At 39.3% G+C, this 22,322-nt stretch overlaps 1 protein-coding gene across 6 annotated transcripts in view; it reads right to left on the bottom strand.

Moving 5' to 3' along the window:
* The window catches only part of LOC129101314 (calcium/calmodulin-dependent protein kinase type II subunit beta-like), a 70,013-nt gene that overhangs the window by 45,358 nt on the left and 2,333 nt on the right, over positions 1 to 22,322 (bottom strand). For all 6 annotated transcript variants that reach the window (XM_054611079.1, XM_054611078.1, XM_054611080.1 and 3 more), the window contains exons 2-5: positions 17,724 to 17,818; positions 8,035 to 8,094; positions 7,104 to 7,158; positions 6,408 to 6,473 (exon numbers count right to left, since the gene is read on the bottom strand). In XM_054611079.1, coding sequence (XP_054467054.1) covers positions 6,408 to 6,473; positions 7,104 to 7,158; positions 8,035 to 8,094; positions 17,724 to 17,818 — 276 coding nt within the window. The remainder of the gene's footprint in view (positions 1 to 6,407; positions 6,474 to 7,103; positions 7,159 to 8,034; positions 8,095 to 17,723; positions 17,819 to 22,322) is intronic.

The following is a 22,322-nucleotide window of genomic DNA, read 5'->3' as shown; positions in this document are numbered from 1 at the left end:
GAAGGGGGTGGGTGGATGCAAGTGGAGGAGACAAAAAACGTTTGGTTTTGCTTTTTTAAACACGATGAGAGACAAGAGCAGCCACAGCAGAACAACCTGCCAGACAAATCACAACAAACACCAACAAAAAGAGGAGAGGAGAGGAGAGGAGAGGAGGAAACCAACATTTTTTAAAAAAGTTGACAGATTATGAAAGAGAAGGTTCGATCTCTTTGAAGAGCAAAGAGAGATATTAATACATGAAAGAAATGGGACACGTATGTATGGGACGAATCTGAATCATAGAAGACCGGTGGGTTGATGCCAGGCTATTTTTTACACTTAAATGTGTGTGCATGTCAGGCTGGGTGCAATGAGAGAGAGAGTGCAATATGTGACTAATAGCAGGCGCAAAGAGACGGGCGGCCTGCAGGATTCACACCCACACAGTGTCTAGTTAGTGGGTGGACTAAGAGAGAGAGAGAGAGAGAGAAAGAGAGCGAGTGAGAGAGAGATATGTGTGTGCACGCTCGCTCATAAACACTTGCAGCGCACACACAGGTATACTTCCATACACGCAAATCTATATAAGAAAACATGACACGAACACACAAATTATGATACGACGCACCTCAACTCCAAATGTATATTTGTATTGTTATAGTTGTATTTTCTTTGTATTTTCTCTATTCAATTCTTGATCTTAAACCTTAATCCGTGACCAAACATACATGATGCACCATAGTACCACCATAGTACCACCATAGTACTACCATAGTACTACCATAGTACTACCATAGTACTACCATAGTACTACCATAATACTACCATAATACTACCATAGTACTACCATAGTACTACCATAATACTACCATAGTACTACCATAGTACTACCATTACATTTTGTAACAGAAACCTATGGAGGCATCCGTCAAGACACAACATGTATCAACACTCCTCGGTAAGGCTGGGCGATAATTCAATTAAATCATAGTCTGATGATATCATACATTGAGAAATCGTGATACACAATATTGTCATGATAATAACACGCACGTACAAACTCAAATTTCGCATAAAATCGGATTATTTTGCACTACAATTCCTCATAAAATTTGAAAATACTCAGTTATTTTCAATTGTCAAGTATTTAATTAACACAATAGTATACAAAATCATGTGTTTTTTTCATATATATTTAATGAATAACCAGAAAACATGCGATGTGAATCTTCACTGGCCTCACAACTCGATTAAGATTCAACCGACAACGATTCTCAATGCTTCTCATCCTCAATTTTTTATATTACTGCACAAGGTTACCTTTTGATCAATTAATACAAGCTAGTCAGATAAACAAAAAAATATAAGTTTATTATATGAAAAGCTGCATCTTTTCAATATAATAATCTGTGTGACCCATCACAGTACCAAAAACAAAACATCACTTCTTCCACAATGCATTGAAAGTGTGCTGTAACAGAGCAGCTAATATTGGTAGCGAGTGCATCAACCTAGTGGAGTGCATAGTGCCGTCTCTCTGTTGCGTGTACTGTGTAAGCTCCGCCCCTTAGTAAAACACAGAGATCAGAAGAGTGAGCTAAGATTTGACCTAACTACAAATCTAGAGGACTAAAGCTTTATTTATACACGCGCTTGTCGCTGTAGCAAATCAACTGTGAAGTATCAAAAGTTCAACAAGTGTAACCCATAGACTGTAGATGTAACCGTAAAAAATAAAAACATAAAACAACCTCCACAATGCCGAGAAGGGATTGTTATTATCTGTAAACTCATATCTCATATTCATAGACTACTGAATTGCCTTTGTATAAGCTCTGTAAATAAAAAAGTAAAGTATTAAACGCATTATAAGGAAACAAAGGTTGTTTATCCTTTAAACAACTTGATTTGGCTGCAAAATATTTACTCAAATGAATATTTTTAAGACCTCCTGTTTCTAATTAATCTAAAAAACAAATTGGCCTTCTGTGTATAATCCCTTCACATTTAAATAGTGATTAATTAATGAACTGATTGTCACAGTCAATAGATTTCGCTCTCCAAGTTACAAAAATTCGGAGTTACACGACAAAGCCATGATTACGTTATTTTCTGGCGAACTCGCCTCTCGCCGGCTTCACTACGGCATCATAAGTGATATCATTGTAAACTCATGTTGGGTTTCATTCTTCCAGAAAGCTCATGCCACCGACGTCACATAAGAGGGTTTATTCTACCCACATAGAATAAAACACTTTTACGCTTCATTTCTTCACTTTTACAAGTCCTCCATTTCACTATTTGCACTTCCTTTTCCTGCCTCTTGAGCTAACTTTTGCTCTTTGATATGAAGTGAAAGTGACTGGAGACGTTACTGTATGCATGTGTGGACACGTGGCTTGACCTGACAGTGACACTATTGTGTATGGCATTTAGAAATAAGGAGAGCACCTCCATCAAACTCTTTTGTTTGTCCAAAACTATTATGTCATTCCAAAGGACTCGTCTGTTTGTGAACTCTTGGTAGGGCAAAGAGGGAGAAAAAAAAAAAAAAGTCACACTTGCCAAAAAATGTGACTTGCTCAGCACTTTGAGCTACAATGTCCCACTGTTCTCTGCAGGAAAGAAAAGTGATACTGGGAGGAAAATCAAACACAGAGCCAGCCTGTATGTCAAGACAGGGCGCCTTCTCTTCCCTTCATATGCCCGAGTATCCTTTTAATACTAAAATAAACAACGACAAGATCATGTGATCTACTATTCACCATGGAAACTAAAGCATAAACTTTCCAGGGCAGCGTATAGCAGCTAAAAACGTTGAATATTTGAATTACATTCGTCAGGCGGACAGAAGCGTAGGAGGCTCGTGTTGCTCTGTGTTTGCTGAATGTGCGTTTAGTTAATGGTTTGCAAAAAAACAACTTTCAAATCAACCGTGCTGCGTTTCTGGAACTTTGTTTGTGAGTCTGTCTGCTCGGTAGTGAGGAAAAGATTACAAGGTGTGATGCTGCACAGTTTGGGGTCCGTGTGAGTGTATGTGTTTGAGACTAATTATCGTAGCTAATTAGAGTCCCAATTCTTGCTGTTCTCCAAGGGAGTGTGGGGGATGGGTGGGGGGGGACTGGCCTGGATGACTGACATTCAAAGAAGGGGAGGGATGGGAAAGGAAAGTGAGTGTGTGTATGTGTGTGTGTGTGTGCAAGCATGAGCCAGAGATGAGTACAGCAAAGGTGGGCGGGAAAGACGACGATCACTAGTGGGCTTAGATTGGCAGGTATTAGTACTGTAGCATACTGAACTGTAAGTACATGGTACACAAATACACACACACAGAGTAAAAGACTGTTACTCTGTTCTCAAAACTGGTAGAAATGAAAATAATAAACGCAGAAATGTTTTTCTACATTCACCAAACAAACCAGTTATCAGCGGGATAGAGCTAATAGTCCGTAAAGCATCCACACCTTTGCTAGTTTGAAAAAAAATGACTGGACCAAAGACGATGCAGAAGCTCTTTGGCATCAGGCATGAAGACAAATTTGTTGGCAGTTTTTAAGGGGCCGACTAATTATGCAGTTTGGACAAAACAATTGCTCTCCATATCACACTTGAGATATTAAACGCCGTCTTGTAAAAGCAACAAATCGGAGAAGCCAGAGTTTTTATTTTATTTTACATTACCATTCAGGTTTCGAGCAACTAACATAGACACAGCTCAAAGTTTGTCTATAAAACTATAAAAGAAATCTCTGTTGCAGCTTTGCAGATCCTCTAAAATGCAAGGATTGCAGAAGCATTAACTCTTAATCAAATACTGATGTAAATGCTTTAAAAGGGACAGTCCACACCAAAATCAAAAATGTATATATTCTATATATATCTATATATACTTATCAATCTAGATTGTTTTGGGTTGCCTTGTTTTGGAGAGACTTTTGCCTTCTCTCCAATATAATCAGACTTTGTGGCACTTATACAACATAATCTCACTGTCTCTCTCTCGTCTACTTCTGCTACTGTCTGCAGTAAAATGTAGAGCTGTCAGTTTGTTGTCTCTTTAACACGATGAGTCATCAATCAGAACCGAATTTTAGTGACTAAAAGTCAGATTTCTATATTACATGTCTCTGACTGGCTGCCTCAGCTATGCTGTCATCATCATTAAAGCGTTGTTTGGGAAGAAGTGACACCATGTGCAATTATGTTTGGATCGATTTCTACCTTAATGATACAATTCCAATAATAATTTCAGAATATTTAGCAATTGTCTTTCACACAGAATCAACAATAACTCTTGAATTGGAGTAGAACTCTGTTAATGCATGAATAACTCATTTAAGCTTGCTATAAGCTGCAAATTAGGGTTGAACCCAAATATTCCACTATTTGTTCGATGGGTAAGTATTAGTTTTTCAATTCTGGTATTTGGACATTAGTTTTTTGTGTTTGTTAACCCAGCAGGATTACAAACATGCATAAAACACAGCAAACCTTTTGGGAAAATGCTTCTTAAAATACGAAGTTCTTTAATTAAACTACAAGACAAATGTTGCAGAGCTACGCCGTCCATCTCAGCTGAGAACAGACTAATCTTGCTGAGACCTCCCCGAGTCTTTTCATGGAGACGAACTAAGCAAAGCCCTTGACACCGTTGCTTGTGCTGGCATGAATTTCGACAATATCAGACTATTCGGTTTCACTTTTAATGTTGCTGAATGAACACCCACACCACAACTGCCATTTCCAAGTATCTCTCTCACTCTTATCTCAGTCTATTGTGTGTGTGTGTGTGTGTGTGTGTGTGTGTGTGTGTGTGTGTGTGTGTGTGTGTGTGTGTGTGTGTGTGTGTGTGTGTGTGTGTGTGTGTGTGTGTGTGTGTGTGTGTGTGTGTGTCCGACTACTCCATTTCCTCTGCTGCCATTGGTTAATGTGAACTTTGTGTGTGTCGATGAGTCAGCGCGAGTGGTGGGAGTGAGATATAAAACAGCACGGGTGGTGGTGGTGCTGGTGGTGGTGGAGGGTGAATTAGAAAGTAAAGAAGAAGGCTGAATGAACATGAAGAAAAGAAAAGACACAGAGAAGGTGACTGTCCACATATACACACAAACACTACAGGTGGGGCAGGGCCATTTGTTTTGTTCTGCTTACATACTTTATTTAAATTATTTTTTTCCGCTGTTTGAGTTAACACAGAAGAAAAGTGAAGGGCTGCGACATAACAGTATAGGGATGTATGCTGGACCACTTGCAGCAGTCAAGCTAGTTTGGTCATTTAAAAGACACTTACTTTAGGATTGACCAATAAGAGTTTCTTTGTAGCAGCCACCTACAATGTGACGGATAATGCAGATTTTCTTATAGTTAGCAGCAAGTTAATATTTTTCCATGAGTTTACTGTGTTTATGGTCTAATTAATGTTTCGAAGATTATTTTGTTGCAACTTGATGCACATTGGGGGGAAAAGATGATCACACATAAAGTAAAGATGTCTACATCCATCTTTTTTAAGTGCTTTTTGCATGTTGCATGTTTTTGGTGCCAGTAATCCCTCTAACTCACAGCACCGAGCGTCACGCTTCAGTTCAACACTTTAAATTGATTTGATGATGTAACACGCATGGTCAAGCGCTATGCCGCCCATCTCTGCCGATAACGGCGAAATCTCTGGCTTAGTGTTGGTTTCTACCAAAAGCTCAGAAAATTGGGATTCAGGACAACCCTAAAGATGGTGATCACAAAATGCTGTGCTGCATTTCAATTGAACTAGGCCCTCAGACCTCTCAGATCTTTAACTCCCATTCAGTGCTAATTTTACTTCAATCGGGCAGTGTATGGTTCAAAATACACTTAATCCACACTTAATCCACACTATTTAAGATTTAAAAAGCTGATCTTTTTGGTTTTCAAAACCCATTTTGGTCAAAGCTTGGATTGGACTTAAACGTTGCTCCTGTGTCAGAGTGAGAGGTGAAGTACTGGGCCATTGATGTGAAGGAAAATGCACAGGACAGAGGAGGAAAAGTGAAATAAAAGGAATAGATGGAAAAGGCAAAGAAAACTAGTTCTAATATGACAATGAAAAAAGGAGGTAAAGTTAGAAGTTAACAGAAAGAAAGGGAAATGGATAGCATGAGAAAAAGTAATAGAAACAGAAGAGGAGAGTAAAAACAAAACAATAAGCAGAGAACAAGAAAACATGCAGAGAAGGTATGTGAGGAGGAGAAAACAGGAAAAAGGAGTACAGAGGAAAAGCGAAGAATAAGAGGAACGGAGAGCAGGAAAGAGAGTAAAGCAGGGGTCACAACAAAAAGAAAATGCTTAAAACTAAGAAACAACAGACAAGAGAGGACAACAGAGGACAAGGACCATTGAAGGACAAGGAGAAGCCCTTTCTCACAGACAACCAGTGAAGGCAGCACTCTTACCTGGCGTCGGCCTCGCTGTAATACTCTCTGGCTACGATGTCCTCAAACAGTTCACCTCCGGTCACCCTGCCATCCAAACACACACATTAATATTGGGACGATTGGTTGGAAAAAGTTGGGGGGGGGGGGGTCTAGGATTCCTAAAGCATCCCTGCCTTCCCCCTATCCTCCCCCTTCCCACACTGTTACCATGGAAACTAGAGGGAATTGCCAAGAGATGGATGTTGATGGCGTGGGTGGTGGTGGTGGTGAGGATGGTGGTGGGGGATATAGGAGAGAGAGTTATGTAATTGTATATATTGTATATATAGGCAAGGATGGGGAATCAGGGGGTGGAGGGGGGGGGAGGGGGGAGAGAAAAGGGGGCAGAAGATGAGTGGAGAGGAGAGGAGAGGAGAGAGGAGATGATAGGAGGGGAGAGGAGAGGAGGGGAGAGGAGAGGAGAGAGGAGGGGGAGGAGAGGGGAGGAGGGAGGAGAGGAGGAGGAGAGGAGGGAGAGGAGAGGAGAGGAGATAGGGGGGAGGAGAGGAGATGAGGAGGAGGAGAGGAGAGGGAGAGGAGATGATAGGAGGGGAGAGGAGAGGAGAGATGATAGGGAGGGAGGAGAGATGATAGGGAGAGAGATGATAGGAGAGAGGGAGAGATGGAGGGGGAGGGGAGAGGAGGGAGGAGAGAGGGGAGATGAGGATGACTTACAAGTCAAACAGGAGGTAGTGGAAGCCCTCCTCTGATATACTGTCATGAAGACGAACTGAAAGAGAAACAGAAACAGATTGACAGATTAATTATTTTTTATTTTGTTTTATTATTGTGGAACCAAGAATTTTTTTTTTTTTAATGCACCACGCCGACAATTTTATGAAAAATGCAGAGCAACATTGCTGCATTTTAACTAGGAGATTAAAAATAGGAAGAGGGTGAGATTGTGTGTGTGGTCGAATCCACAGGGAGTCATAATAATAAAGTCTTACGTCATATATATATATTCACAGTATTGCAGGGGGTTTTGGCAATAAAGGGGTCTATTAAATAAACAGAAATAGATGCGTATTATGTTACACTTGTGTATTACAGAAGAGGTTCTCAGCTTTTGTTTTCATCCGAAGACCCTTTACAAGATATATAGAGAATATACCAGGCACCACCTCATGCATGTGCAATGGAATCATTTATAAATCTTACTTATGTGAAAGAACAACACAAGAGAAATAGATTCAAAAGATATTAGACACGTATAAAATGTACACCTAAGAGTTGATTTGTTAGATCAAAAAGAAATCTATGAACTTTTATAGATAAAAAAAATAATGAAAATAATATCCGTTGAACTACAAAACCTTTTGTAAATGTTTTCTTAATATATATAAATTAAAATAAATCACTGTGTTTATTGCTACAACTACACTTTGTTTCTGCTAATCAGTAAAAGAAGGGTTGTCTTTTGTATTGAGATGTTATAAATGTATTTACTTTTTTTTCTAATCGATCCCACTTAGAAAAACGTAGTAGAAATATGATATATTTTGTAATAAACAAATAATAGATGGAGTAGAGGTCTCATTTTGATTAATTTGACGAGACAGATGTTGGTGAAAAGAGGAGAAAAGATAGAAAGACATGTCTTCACCGATGTTTGAGTGTTTCAACAGGCGACAGATCCGAGCTTCTCTCTCCAGCTTCTGGTGATCTGAAGGGACACGGAGACAAAAAGACGGAGAAAATTCAAATCTATTACTGTGAAAAAAAATAGATGGTGACCGGGTTAGTGACCGAGTCAAAATGTTTGTCCTCAGTTTTATCAAGACAAGACAATTTATACTTGTGTGGGGTTAAGAAAATATTGTAAAATCCACTCAAACCAAACAATTAGACATGAAAGAAAGATTTGTTAGATTCATGATAGAAATGTGAATTTGTGCTTGACAAAGTCCAAAGTTGTCATTGGATTGCTTTGCTTTCTTGAAAACAAACACACAAAAGTTATGTTTACGGTGACCAAAAGAGATTGTGCGTGTCCTTAAGGTCAAACAAACACTTCGGAGGCATTTTCTGTCTCATAAAACATTTGCAAAGATGAATTTTCTTTGACATTTTGACATCAACATTTTGAAACCGGCATTGTTTACATCCGTGTTTACATGCTAGCGGTCTTCTTCTCCCCTGCTTTTGTACCTCTAGGTAAGGTGAATCGTGTGCCTCCGTGTGATAATCAGAACGTTGAACCATTCACAAAATAAGACTGCTCCACAGTGCTACTAGAGGTCAGATCCACAGGGTTCCTTCAGGTAAAGTACAAAAAATCTCAAAATTTGTTTACTGAAAAAACTTTCACCTGTCAAGCCATTTCTATCATACTGTACCAAAAAGATATTTGACCAGCAATGCTAAAAACACTTTGTATTTGATTTTCTTCCTGGAAACGATAAACTGTTGACGCTTCATTAACCACTAGGCATAAAATAAAATTACAGCAGATTATTTAACATTTTCAATCCCCCAAAAAAACAAAGTAACTAACTGATATCTTTTTTATTTATTTTTTCTGTTCCATTCTGCTCCATTATCCAGGAAATATATCAGGTTATGAATGTAACATAATGATAATATCATTCCCTGTGATTCAGAATACAGGTTAAGATTATGCATTTACATGTGTGCTCGCTTATATAACAGCTTAATGATGCTAGTCAGCAATGATTCCTCGGTTATCAAGCAAGAAGCAATCCTAGCCTGACATACAAACACACACAACACACACACACACACACACACACACACACACACACACACACACACACACACACACACACACACACACACACACACACACACACACACACACACACACACACACACACAAACAAAAGCGGTTGGACCACCCTGTATGTGCAGGCATGCAGAGCACAGCAAAGAGCATATACGTGGAAATGCATGTGTTCGCCCACACACATGTACAAAATGAATGTGCTTGAAAAACACACAAATGCACACATACTGCACACACACACACACACACACACACACACACACACACACACACACACACACACACACACACACACACACACACACACACACACACACACACACACACACACACACACACACACACAAACACAGTACATACAGGCACACCAATAAGTCACGAGCGCACACATTGGCGCTGGCATTGAGGAGTGACAGTGAAGTGTAAGCCCAGTGATTAAAGTCTTAGAAGATGAGAGGAGTGAGGCGGAGAAAGGAATGGGGGAGTGTTGAAGGGGGGACAGAGGAGGAGGAAGGAAGGAAGGAGGAAAAAAATAATAATGCTGGGGTAATCATTATGCATGAAGCCTGGACACTGTCGTTCTGTTGAAAGAATAAGACATTGCTGATTGCTGCTGTTGTTGTTTCGCCAGCCACTGCCTGCTTTTTGTTTTGTTTTTCTTCTTCCCTCTATCGATTTAGTGTTCAATTTGATCGTTTTGCTGTTATCGTGCTGCAAAAATGAAGCGGTCTATAGCTGATTATTTTAGAAAAGAAAGATGAGGAGGCAGAGGATGAGGCTATGGACACACTGGACTTTTTTTTTTAATATGTGTTTAATTCTGTATTAAAAAGTGAATTTCAGACACTGTTAATGGAATAAAATGTAAAAAGTAGATGTAACTCTTCGCAGTATATCAGTATGTTCAGAAATACAGTGAATACGATATAAATCATTGGGGAATATATATATATATATATATATATGATATATATATATATATATATACACATACATACATACATATATATATACTGTATATATATTTTTTATATATATGCGTGAACGCGATTCATTTAGCTGCTGCAAGTAAATGTCATGCATTCAAAATCTTACCTAAGTAAAAGTATTAAAAGTATGTTATCAAGAAAATGGACTTCAAGTATAGAAGTAAAAGTACTCATTGCGCAGCCAAATGGGCTCTTTAAAGTTACGTTATTTATATTATAAAACAAAATTATTATTATTGATGCGTTTTAATTTTTTACCTAGCTGCCAAAGAGCTAATTCCATTAATTTGTTATACTGTTGGAAGGTTTAATTTACTTTATAATAATGCATCGTATTTAATTTACTTATAAATGAATGCAGTTAATTGAAAAAGTACAATATTTTCCTCTGAAATGCAGTGAAGTAGGAAGTAGCAGCGAAATTGAACTTAAGTGCAGTACTTAAGTAATTTTCCTTGGTTACGTTCCAACTCTGATAAATACCGTGCTGTAAGAAGAAGAAAAAACGGTGCAACCAAATCATGAACTGGTCCGAACAACTGGGAAAGTGTTGGAAGCACCAGTGCCTCCAGCCTAGTACCGCTTAGTCTGGAGTCCCTGCATAAGCTTTCCCTTCAGCTGAACTATCCCTGACTGGCTTAATCCCAACGGTTGGCTTGTGTTGAACACTCCCAGATATGTAATCCATCACACTACAATGTCGAATGGTGGAAAACATGTCCTAAGCACAAGCGTGGCATTCCGTTCTGTCGGTGGCATCTGCTGACATTACTCTGCAAGAACAGAATTGGCTCTGAGTAAACGCACTGGGTTCATCTTCGCTTCGTCTACCAGATGGCCAGACTGAGCTTTTGTGATCTGCACGTCTGCGTGACTGAAAGCTTCGGTGGAAATGATATTGCTGGATGTAATGGTACAAACTATTAAATGTTTTATTATTCATCCTTTACTTTCTTATGAAAATACCGACTGTTTAAAGCAATGTCAATATTAAAAATCATACGGTTTCCATAATGATGACACAGCAATATTCTGTCATTATTAAGCATGGAAACTACAGAGTATAATCCATGCAATTAACTCTGCTTCTTTCCAGCCTCGCTTAAGCTTAAAATCTTTTTAAATGGAGATCCGGATGGGTCATTGAGAATATGTCTTGGGATTTACAGCTGGAGGTTGACTTAAAATGAGATAAACCGAACCTCCGTTGTAATGAGGAAGGTTGCTGCTTCAGTTCCTTCATACCGGCTCTAACTGGCCGGCTGAATCAATGGGAGATAAACCTGCAACAGAGGAACGGTCAACGTAGTCTGAGGTATCATAGTCGTATTTGATGTTCCCACAGCTGAAGTTCTGAATACAGATAGGCAGCTGATCAGCTACTTGGTCTTTGGATTCTGTTCATGCCGAGAGAAAAAAATTGAATTGATGAATGACTTGATTGTAATTTGAATTGTGTGGTTTTATGCAAATAACCACTACAGATGAAAATAACAAAGTAAAAGGATATGATTTAGAATTTTACACCGTCTTTGAGACAAAACGATTTTAACTTTTTTTCCACTCAACAATTTATGAAGAAACTATAAAAATAAGAATTCTCAACCCTATATAGATGTGAAAGCTACAGCGCAGTGTGTGTATATTTTAGTCTGTTTAGTCTGTGAATAATGCCACAACTCTCCAAAACTCATGCAAAGGGTTTCCCGTCTCTCTTGCCACCTGCTGATTCAAAGTGAAGGTGGTTAACTCCAAAGTTAATGACAACATTGGCCCAGGCTCACTTAAAGTGGATCGACCTTTAAAGTTGACCAGCTATTCTTAGTGGGAAAAAAATAGACACTTTGCTGCCGTGTTTAATAAAATTTCTGGCGGAAACCCTGCAATTCTATGCTTCTGATGCTGCAAAAGATGAGAGGAGATGGCAGGGAGAGGAAGGAAAGATGAGGACTGATCCTGAGGGGAAAAGAGAGAGGAAGGGGAGATAATAGGACAAGAAAGAGGAGATAAGTTGAAGAGAAGAACATAAGCTCTGAGTGTTCACTACGTGAGATAACCCAAGGACAGCAGTTAGTGAAGTCTGCAGGAGTCTATGTGTTGGGGAGCAGAGAGGAGAGGAGTAAATCTGGGTTAATCATCACCGGTGAGGATTTAAGTCTCCAGAGGGGAGGGGATGTAAAAAGAAAGAAGTCACAGAGACCGTTATAACCATTGTTCAGAACATTTGACTCGCAACATTAGAAGGACTCTTGCCAGTTGGGAAATGTTGAGAATGAACCGCATTGCGGTCAGGGAGGTCAGGAGGTCGCCTTCTATAGAGTGCAGAAGGGATGACGTATTTTTGTAGAATAACCAAAGAGTTAGTAGGGGGGGAACAGAAAACTGGTATCGTATCAAGGTTTTGAGTCACAGATCGGATCAGCACAAAAGAAAAAAGAAAGCTAAATAATGATGTTTTTGCTGCCGATACCAATGCCGATTGTTAATGATTCATATTGACTGATAGAGAATGTTTTAGCTGTTTTTCTTTGTTATGTTGTCCTTCTGGTTTCAACACAAATTTGTTGTGTAAAATGTAACATTATCAGGGGTCGGCACCTAGAAAGCATTAATCCTGATCTCCTGATTGCATATTTTAACAGAATAATAGACGATTACATTCAACAGCAAAACTTTATTTTCACACTGGGATGGTTAAACTGTGTATTTAATCACCGTTTCACATGCAAGTCGAACCGTGAAGCGTGATCCGTACATATCATGTATCAAGTAAGGTCCGATACACCACTAGAAGTTAGCATTTCAATGGTTTCCTCAACAAAAAGCTAATGAGATATTTCAACTGGATTTTGAAGTACTGCAGAAAATAAGATCTGTGGCAAGCACAGGTTAATGATACTAACAAGTTTTGCTCAGCAAGATAATCTTTAGAGATGAATACCACTTTTATGCTTCTTAAAGCGTAAAAAGCTAACGTAAGGCTTTAAGCAAACTACTTCGAAAACACTTCAACATTCACAAAGCGGTATTTACTGACTTATTTGAAATCGTATAGCAAAATCCCATTTAAAAAAAAACATTGAATACGAGATAAGCGAACCAGAAGTGCATAAATGCTGACTTAATCCCGGGTTTTAGGACTCATTCCTGCAGCACTGTATTTCCTTTGAATGTCACAGTAATGACAGAGAGACACACCGTCATAATGCAGAGTTTTAGTTGTTGTTTTTTGTAAATTTGATTCAGTAGGCAAATAAGCAAACAAACAAAAAGATGTATTTGAGAGTCATTGTCCAATTTACACCTAAAATGTGCTGAAGACGTCGGTAAAAATCTTCAGGTCATAAAAGCAACTTTTGTACCATACAAGCAGACTGTGTGTCAGCAGTAAAAAAAAAAAGTGCGGATAAAAAAACAAATCAGGATTTACTCAAAGGCTAAGCGGAATTGCAACTATGTAATTTGAATTCATAATAAGGCTTATCCTGATATTAAAAAGTTTAATATGCATTTGACAGAGTGACTACATCTGTCCTGGTTTATTTGACACTGACACAAAGCTGGCTGCCCAAAAACCAGGTCAGATTACTGCTACTGCATTGCAGGTGAATCTCATACAGCACACACACATACACACACACACACTGTATACACACACACACAAGCACAACTACCCTCCATCATCTTGATAAATGAAAAAAGGCCTTACAGCAACCTCTGGCAACCCCTGTCCAGAGATCACTGCCAACAAACTCTGTGATTGTCTAGAAGCCTTGCCCAACAGACCTGTCCTACATTTCATTTTGATATGTGTTGGGTTGGCATTAACCTTTTTTTTTTGCGGATGAATGGAGGTCAGTTTGGGTGATTGGAAGATGTCACACACAAAGGAGAAGCCTCGCTGTGTGTGTTGGTAAGTTAAATTATGAGCAATACAACACAAAAAAATATTTTCTTGTTGTAGCAGTGAAAGATTATTGATAGAGTTCACTGTGCAGTTGACCGAGTGCATCACAGTCTCAGCTCCTCCGCTATGTCTGAATATCTGTTTGAGTGTGTGTGTGTGTGTGTGTGTGTGTGTGTGTGTGTGTGTGTGTGTGTGTGTGTGTGTGTGTGTGTGTGTGTGTGTGTGTGTGTGTGTCAGAGAGAAAGAGAGAGTCAGATGAGAGTCCCGTGCTAAAGGCATGTAGGCGTACAGGCGCATGGCCCTCAGCTGCCAAGTGCCTGGGGTGCCTTCTCTCTCGCATGACCCCTCCCTCCCCCTCGGCCTCCACCTCCATCTGCCAGTCTGAAGCAAAAAACAAACGCTCCTCTTGGATTGCTGCAACCCTATTGCTCTAAGCTCTCAAACCTTACCTGCTTGCCTGCGAAATAGCACAACAACAACAACAACAACAACAACTACGCCCTAAACCAAATCCCACTTCAAAAGTAGAGCAGCAAGTCATCATGACGGCCGTAAAACCTGGCTCCCATGTCAGATAGGTCATGGAGCTATGAATAGGATCTGGAGTAAGAAGTAGTACGCGGCGGCTCCAACGGTGCTCCGCTGTTTCACAGAACATGGCTCATCCGTTAGAGAGGAGGGCAGGGAGTGAAACCTATAGGCCCAATGATAGCACAATGTAGAGGTGAGTTTATCTGTGTTGCTTTAGTTCTCGTCAAAGCCAATTGCTAGGATTAACTGTTGGCCTCTTTCTAATAACGGCGGGATAATCTGGGATGGGTTTAATCTCATTAAAAGCAGCTCGCCGCACTGACATTATAGGCAAAATATGACAAGAGTGACATAACTGATGCCAAGGACGATGGGACACCGCAATCAAATAATGTCGTTTTTTATTTATTTTTTAACCAATGGTTGTTTGTTATCTTGCTTATTTTTGATGTTATGTAAAATTTTAATAAAAGCTCTCACTGTCTTGTTTTTGTGGACGGATATACATTCTTACACTAAAAAGATAACGTTAAAGGGGCCGAAATATAAAGAACCTTAAGCCTTAACAGGTTAACTAATGGAACAATCAGCAATGACACAAAATTGACATTTTATCCCTTTATGTTAAAATTTGTAAACTTGTTAGCAAACTGTTGCTTATATACACATCCAGCAGTTACGGAGCAACTTGAGCAATCATTTGGAGTTGTGTTTCTGCTTAACTGGCAAATGTGAATCCAAAATTCACTTCCTTTTAGCTCTATTTTTGGTCTCCACCAACACCTGATAAAGATAAAAAATGAGTGACCCCTTTCACATTTACATTTCAGACACTATTATTATAAAATATGCCATTTATACACGCTTAAAGTGAAGATTGCATTTTTGGTCATGGCTAAGTAAGAAAGCTGAAATAGCTGAAAAATACCGGTGAGGTCAGTATCCTCTAGAAACTTTATTATGGCTGAAAACAGAAAACTCATTTGTATGTTCACTGCACGTCATTTTAAGGAGTGACAGTAAGAAAAAATATGTTTATTATAATATATTTTTATATTGGCTGTTGCTGGTAATATTATGTTGAAATACAATATCAAAATGCATTAAGACATCACCGAATTTACTTTCAAACAACTTTGCTCACGCGTTTGGTCTCCAGCATGGTTGATCCTTCGAAACTTCATATCATATCATCACAACAAACAAAGCAGTATTTCATAAAGTGTCCGCATACAGCAAACGCTATTTAACAAGAAAGTATAACCGCCACAAAAAAGGTAAACTGACAAATGATGCAGACCTGATTACGAAAAGACATTCTAGTTTGATGCCCTCTGCTCATGCCTGTTAAAATGCCTGTTCCACCACACAAGCGGTGGCCACACATTTGTGAGTGCATGTTCGTGTGTGTGTGTGTGTGTGTGTGTGTGTGTGTGTGAAGGCAGCAGTCAAGGGTCAGTGCGGTGCTTTGGGGGCTCCAGTTACGAGGCTGGAGGGGCAGCAGGAGATTTACACTGGGCAAGTGGTGTCATGAAGAGCCACAGCGAGCCGTTTGGTGCCCGATGGCTCTTCATGGTCCCGGCGTTTCAGCCTTTTTTCATTCAGAAAAACATTATTATATGATTATGTAGTAAAACATTATATTAACTGTGAAGCATTTAGCTTCATTTATTTATTTTAAATGAGTTTAAAAGTGGATGGAGCTTAACTTCCTATCACCAAATTCACACTCAATCACTATCAAAGAACTTAAAAGCTAAGAGCCTTAAGTGCTTTTACAAAATCCCCCTCTCCATAAAATGATTATTTAAATGTTAGAGCGCCAGGAAAAGCAACAGAGATTAACCTTTGCCACAGGATGCTTCTGTGGTACTCAAGAGAACAAATATTTTGAGCCACATAAATTGTCCAAATTTGTTTCCACTATTATACGGATAGCCCTGCAGTCTTGCCTTAAAATACACACATAACACGTCGGCTCTGTGTAAACGTCAACCATCCCACACTGCAGAAAACAAAAGACTTGGTAGACTCCTTAAAAATACGTTACTTAAAATAGCCATATTGGAATAACAGTTAGCGCCATTCAATAACACATGACTCCTAAAGAAAGGTTTTTAATTTGGCTGATGTTTAACTTGAAGAGCTCTTCTGTGAACTAAGTTCAATAAAATAAAGTAAGATGCGTGACATGAACTGTTTGACATCGTGAAACAACGTCAGTCACAAGTCCAAGCAATTTTTTAATAACATGTTTATTTCATGTTCTGCTCTGCAAAAAAGACAAATTTACATTTTCAATTAATGACGGGGCAAATAAAGTCTTCAACTGTTCCTTACTGTCGGAGGAAAACCTCCGTTAACATACCGTTCAATTTAAATTTTAGATTTTTTTCAAGACTCATAAACAGACACATGATTTAACATAATTATGTATTCATTTTAGCTTTATGTAAAGTGAATGAACATGATGTTTCCTATAAAAAGCTCTTGACACATTTTTATAACTGTTGATTTAATTATTCTCTGCCCATGATAGTGAACACCGCGTTTGTTAGTCATTTTTTTTATGTTTTTCCTTGGCCCGCACAGGCTTGTCCACGTTTGGCACTCTAGTGGAGAGCTACTTACACCTAAATAAGTCCAATTAGGCCAAGCTAATGGATTCAAGGTGGACAAGGATTTTGACTCTGTGTCACCCATTTCTCCCCTGGGAGCCCATTTGAAATTGTAGACAGAATTTAAACCAGTTAAGTAGTATAACACCAGCTACGTTTCTACTTTTTCATCACAGGCTTCTGTAACTGTTCCATTGTCCTTCCTTTTTGCATACAGGCTGTCCTACGCATCACCATCTGAGAGGATAATTGCTGTTAGATATCACTTATATAACTGTCTACACTGTAGGTGGGGAGGTGACCGCTGGGACGGAGAAACTATGAACAAATGAGTCATCCTCGTATGGTTGTACTTCTCACTTTAAGTGAGTGAAATAGTGGTGAAATTCGCTGATGCTCTTTTTGTTTGAAACCCAACTTTACCAAAACACTCGGTACACAGCACACAGTATATGTTGTGTTTTGAAAATGTGATGAAAAATCCTGGAATATGGGTGTGCTTACCTCTCGCAGATAACTTTTTGGTGTTGATTATTTTGGCGGCATTCTCCTGTCCTGTACACAGCTTCACACATCTGCGCACCACTGAAAAGGCTCCCCTGTAAAAAAAAAAACACAGGAAGAAAAGAAAAAACATTTACTAAACTTTGATTCATTGCTATTAGTTGAAATAATATATCTGTGCTTCTCTAAATGCATCACACATCATCTTGCACACCTGCAATTTCTTAACGAATGACTAAGAGAGTGGTTGAGGGCTGCAGCTCAACTTAATGACTGTAACTAAGGCAGCTTTTTCTGCACATCTGGCATTTTTCCAGGCCCAACGCTGATGAGGCCTGATGTCACTTGCTCGCGTTAACTGCAGCTAACTACATTAAAAGACAATGGTGCCAGGATGTATCTGCTTAATAAGCTCCCACAAGGTTCTCCGAACACAGTCAGCAAATTCTAAATAACATGCACACATGTGGCGTTTGAGAGAGAGAGAGAGAGAGAGAGAGAGAGAGAGAGAGAGAGAGAGAGAGAGAGAGAGAGAGAGAGAGAGAGAGCTAAAACGGGCTCTTAAACACAATCCCAGCATTAGTGAATAGCTGGTTCACCTTGATAAGCCTGTCGCGATGTAGAAACACTTGCATAAAGGCAAAGGCAAATATCGCCATTGCTGCTGTGTGGCTCCACATGAAATGTGACCGTAAAACACTGAATATCTGGACGTATTTTGACATAAAAGTCACATTTCAATAGCCTCAACACGAAAATATCAAGATCTACCTTCAAGAACAGCGAACAATTCCATTCTCATTTATAAAACAATGCGTAGAATCCACACCTTTTAGTACAAATGAGGTTTTGTACATACGCCAAAAAATATTCTGATTTATACAACATTGTGTGAGCCTGCGTAAATTCCTTTTATAAATCCCAAATCTAGTGGATCCGACTCGTGTCCCGCCCTCTACACGCCAACATTCAACCATGTAAAGCACCTTGTGAATGATTATGCATGTAAATGAACCTGCTGATCAATGTTTTTATTACGGGGAATCACGGCAATCAGAATGATTACTTTCGTGTACAATCAGTGGTATCCCAAAGTCTTGGAAATATCGTAATCATTTCTTTGTCAGTATAGCACAAAAATTATACCGGCAAAGAAAATAGTGGCTTGGTGATATAAGCACAGAATCAGAAGATATAATTGAAAAACTATTGACGCTCTGTTCTCTGCAATTCTTTAATGCTTTTTGATGTAATCTTAGATTTCTACATCCGTTGAGTGTCGGTTGTCCGGTGGAGAGAATGATTTGAGGTTTGAGTTGTCTAATATATTTTACAATGGAATAATCATGGCTCACTAGAACAAGCACAAATAATGCTAGTTGAAATTTTTTATGATAAAGTGGATCCAAAAGTAACGTGTGACATGAAGTGAAATTAAATATGTATACTGATACCTCTCACATTTTATTTCTACAATTTGGTTTCAATTCAACGCCTCGTCATCCGTGTCCCCTGTCTCCATAAACATGCTGAAGCACGGGTCAGAGTTTTCCCTACAGGTGTGTGCATTCAGCAAGTTTGGTTTTATAGATGAAAATTTTTGCGCCTATTTTAGGCTCTGTTTTGACCTGTTAACGTTCAATCTTCCCCAGTCTTACTACCCCTGTTTACAGCCAAAAACTGACTGGTGCCACTGGTCTGCCTCCACACTGAGGCAGTTACAGAACAACCAACAAGGTCAGGGTCAAAAGGTGAAAGTTGTGGGACCAGCTGACCTGAGACAAAGATGAGCAGACGCTGGCGTAAATGTCTATGTGGTGACACGAAAACCCAGCAGACCTCACAGAGTATTTCATTACTGTTTCAGAAGCAGATGAAGAGAAAACTTAAACGGGCTCCGTTTTTTAATGCTTCCTCTCAGGGTCTGGACTGTTGTGGCGAGAGAATCAAGGCGCTTACAGAACGCTTTTCTATAGCGACCATGTGCGCTGGGGCGAAACACGACCCAAAGGCAAGAAAACTCACTGACGCACACCGATGTGTATACGCAGGGCGACACCAGCCATGGGCACACACCAGCACACACACACACACACACACACACACACACACACACACACACGAACAAATTACTGACACCAAACTCCACAGCTGTGCCTGGAAAGTTCACACTCTGCGAGGTAAGTATCCACCGTCAGGGCTAAATATAACACACACACACACACACACACACACACACACACACACACACACACACACACACAACACACACACACACACACACACACACACACACACACACACACACACAGACACACACAGTTGAATAGGGTAACAGGTCATGAATCATAGCTTTTTAAAGTCTGGTTTGACGCCCACAAAAGTAGACATGGAGATATCGAAATTGACCTTAAATCATTTCTGAAGAAAAATTGGTGCCTTCAGCAGTCGAGAGGGTTTTGTAACCGGATAACTCTGACCTTCTGGTGTGCTGTTACAGTCTCACAAGCTGCCCATGGTGTGAAAGACTTACGTACTGTATGATTAGGATTTGTAAATCTATACCCCAAAGCTCAAAGTCTAACTGAGATGAAACAGGATGTTAAAAAACTAAGAAGAAACGGCGTTCTTCATGAGCTCTATTTGCTGTTACTAATGTCCTTTCAGCAGCTGTGTGAGAGAAGGACAGTCTTTTGAGATGTGAGTGTTTCTTTTTTTTCTTTTCCTCTCTCAATGAGTAACTGTGACAATAAGCGACATTCATTCAAGGCTGTGTGACTGCTCACATTATTGAGAAAATCTTCCAAAAAAATGCATCGTTTTCCGTTTGTGCCATAAATAGTTGCGAAGAATTCAAAATGATCGTCTCATTTTTGCGATATGCTTTATTTAAGTAGAAAAGACACTGATATGCTTCATTATTAACTTCATTATAGGAATATTAATCCCTATGGCAAAACATAAAATAGACATAATCTGTAATATATGCGCTAAACACACTAAAAGGCACAATGCTTAAATGTCACAAGCCCCGCTTAGAAAGTGACACCATTAGCGAGTGAGCGCCCGACAATTAGCTCTCCTCAGATGTTGGATTAGTGTTACAAAGTCGTGGAGAGCGTTATCAGGAGGAAGCCAAGACATTCACACCTGCGCTCTTTCCTTCAAGCTCTATGTGACTGCGTGAATAATGAGATTGGCCCTTGAGAGGTATTTTTTTTTTTTGCAGTGCAGGGCGTACAGATTAGTCTCTCCTGTCACACGGAGAGCTTCAAAAGCAAAGGCGCTTTAGAATGTATTGTGTTGAAGCTAAGATTCGACTGAACACAGCGAGGACTACACATTCGATCTGCTGCATTTAGGGCTGCCTGCTCTTTGTTGATTGGTTGACTAATTTGTCCTTTTGGTCTAAATCCACTAGGATTTATTGATTAGGCAATTTTGTATGCTTTTTTTAAATGCTGAATGGACACTTATAAGCACATCTCTGGTAAACACAAGATTTAAAGTGGTGCTTTCTAATGTGATTCTTTGTGAGTTTGACAGATCTGTCGATCAAAGCAACTAATCAATTAGTCGACAAAATCGTATGTCAATTAAGTTTTTTTGTTTATAGTCGTGGCTTTGCGAACCTCCGCAGACGGCACGCGAGCTCGGAGCATGAACGGAGGCGTTAATACTCAACGCGCCGTTTGTTGCAATAGTCTCGGAAACGCCAGAGGGCGCACAAACAAAATGAAATGTGAAGAATAAAAAGACAACGAGTGTCACTTATAGACTGTAGGTGTAACCAGCAAAACGCCATTAAACCAACCTCCACTATGCCGAGGAGGGATTGTCATTATCTGTAAACTCATATCTCATATGGACTACTTTATTGCCTTTGTACAAGCCCCTTTGAAGAAAAAAAAAGTCAAGATTGACATGCATTATAAAGAAACAAAGGTTGAATATCTTGAAAGAATTTGATTTAGCTGCAAAATATTTACTCAAATTGGGAGATTTTTAACACCACATAAATTGGCCTTCTTTGTATAATCCCAGGACGTGTGAATAGTGTTTTTTATCACGTGATCACGTGGGAAACATGAAGTCTCACTGGCTTTGGGGTATATTGGAGTTAGGCAGGCAAAACCTTTTCCTGTTGACAATATTTATTAATATCAGTCTGCTCCCTGTTTTCTATTATAGCAATCAATTTGGCAGAAAACTAACCATTTATGGTCGACTACAGCCCAATCTGTCATGCTGGGCTTTTTTTCAAATATCTAGTTAAAGGAATACCTCACCAAAAAGGTATGTTTAGCATCAAACACAACTCCTGTGAGCTTGAAACGTGGCTCTGAAAAAAACTTGTAGCTTGCGCTTCATTAAAGGGCAGCTGGAGTCATTACAGAGAATCCAAATGGGCACCCAGTTTCATGACAAAGAAAAACATCCATTAACTTCTCTCAATTCTTTACTGCCGAACTAATCCATCCATCGTCATGTTCAGTATGTTACACATAAAACAACATAAATTACACCCAAATTATTGAAAATACACAGTTAGCAAACATTTTTTATAACAATTACTGAAATTGTTCCGTACCAGATTTA

This window comes from Anoplopoma fimbria, chromosome 13 (genome assembly GCF_027596085.1).
Source record: "Anoplopoma fimbria isolate UVic2021 breed Golden Eagle Sablefish chromosome 13, Afim_UVic_2022, whole genome shotgun sequence".
Lineage (NCBI taxonomy): Eukaryota > Metazoa > Chordata > Actinopteri > Perciformes > Anoplopomatidae > Anoplopoma > Anoplopoma fimbria.
The sequence above is the reverse complement of the archived record's forward strand: the minus strand, read 5'-3'. Positions and strand labels throughout refer to the sequence as shown.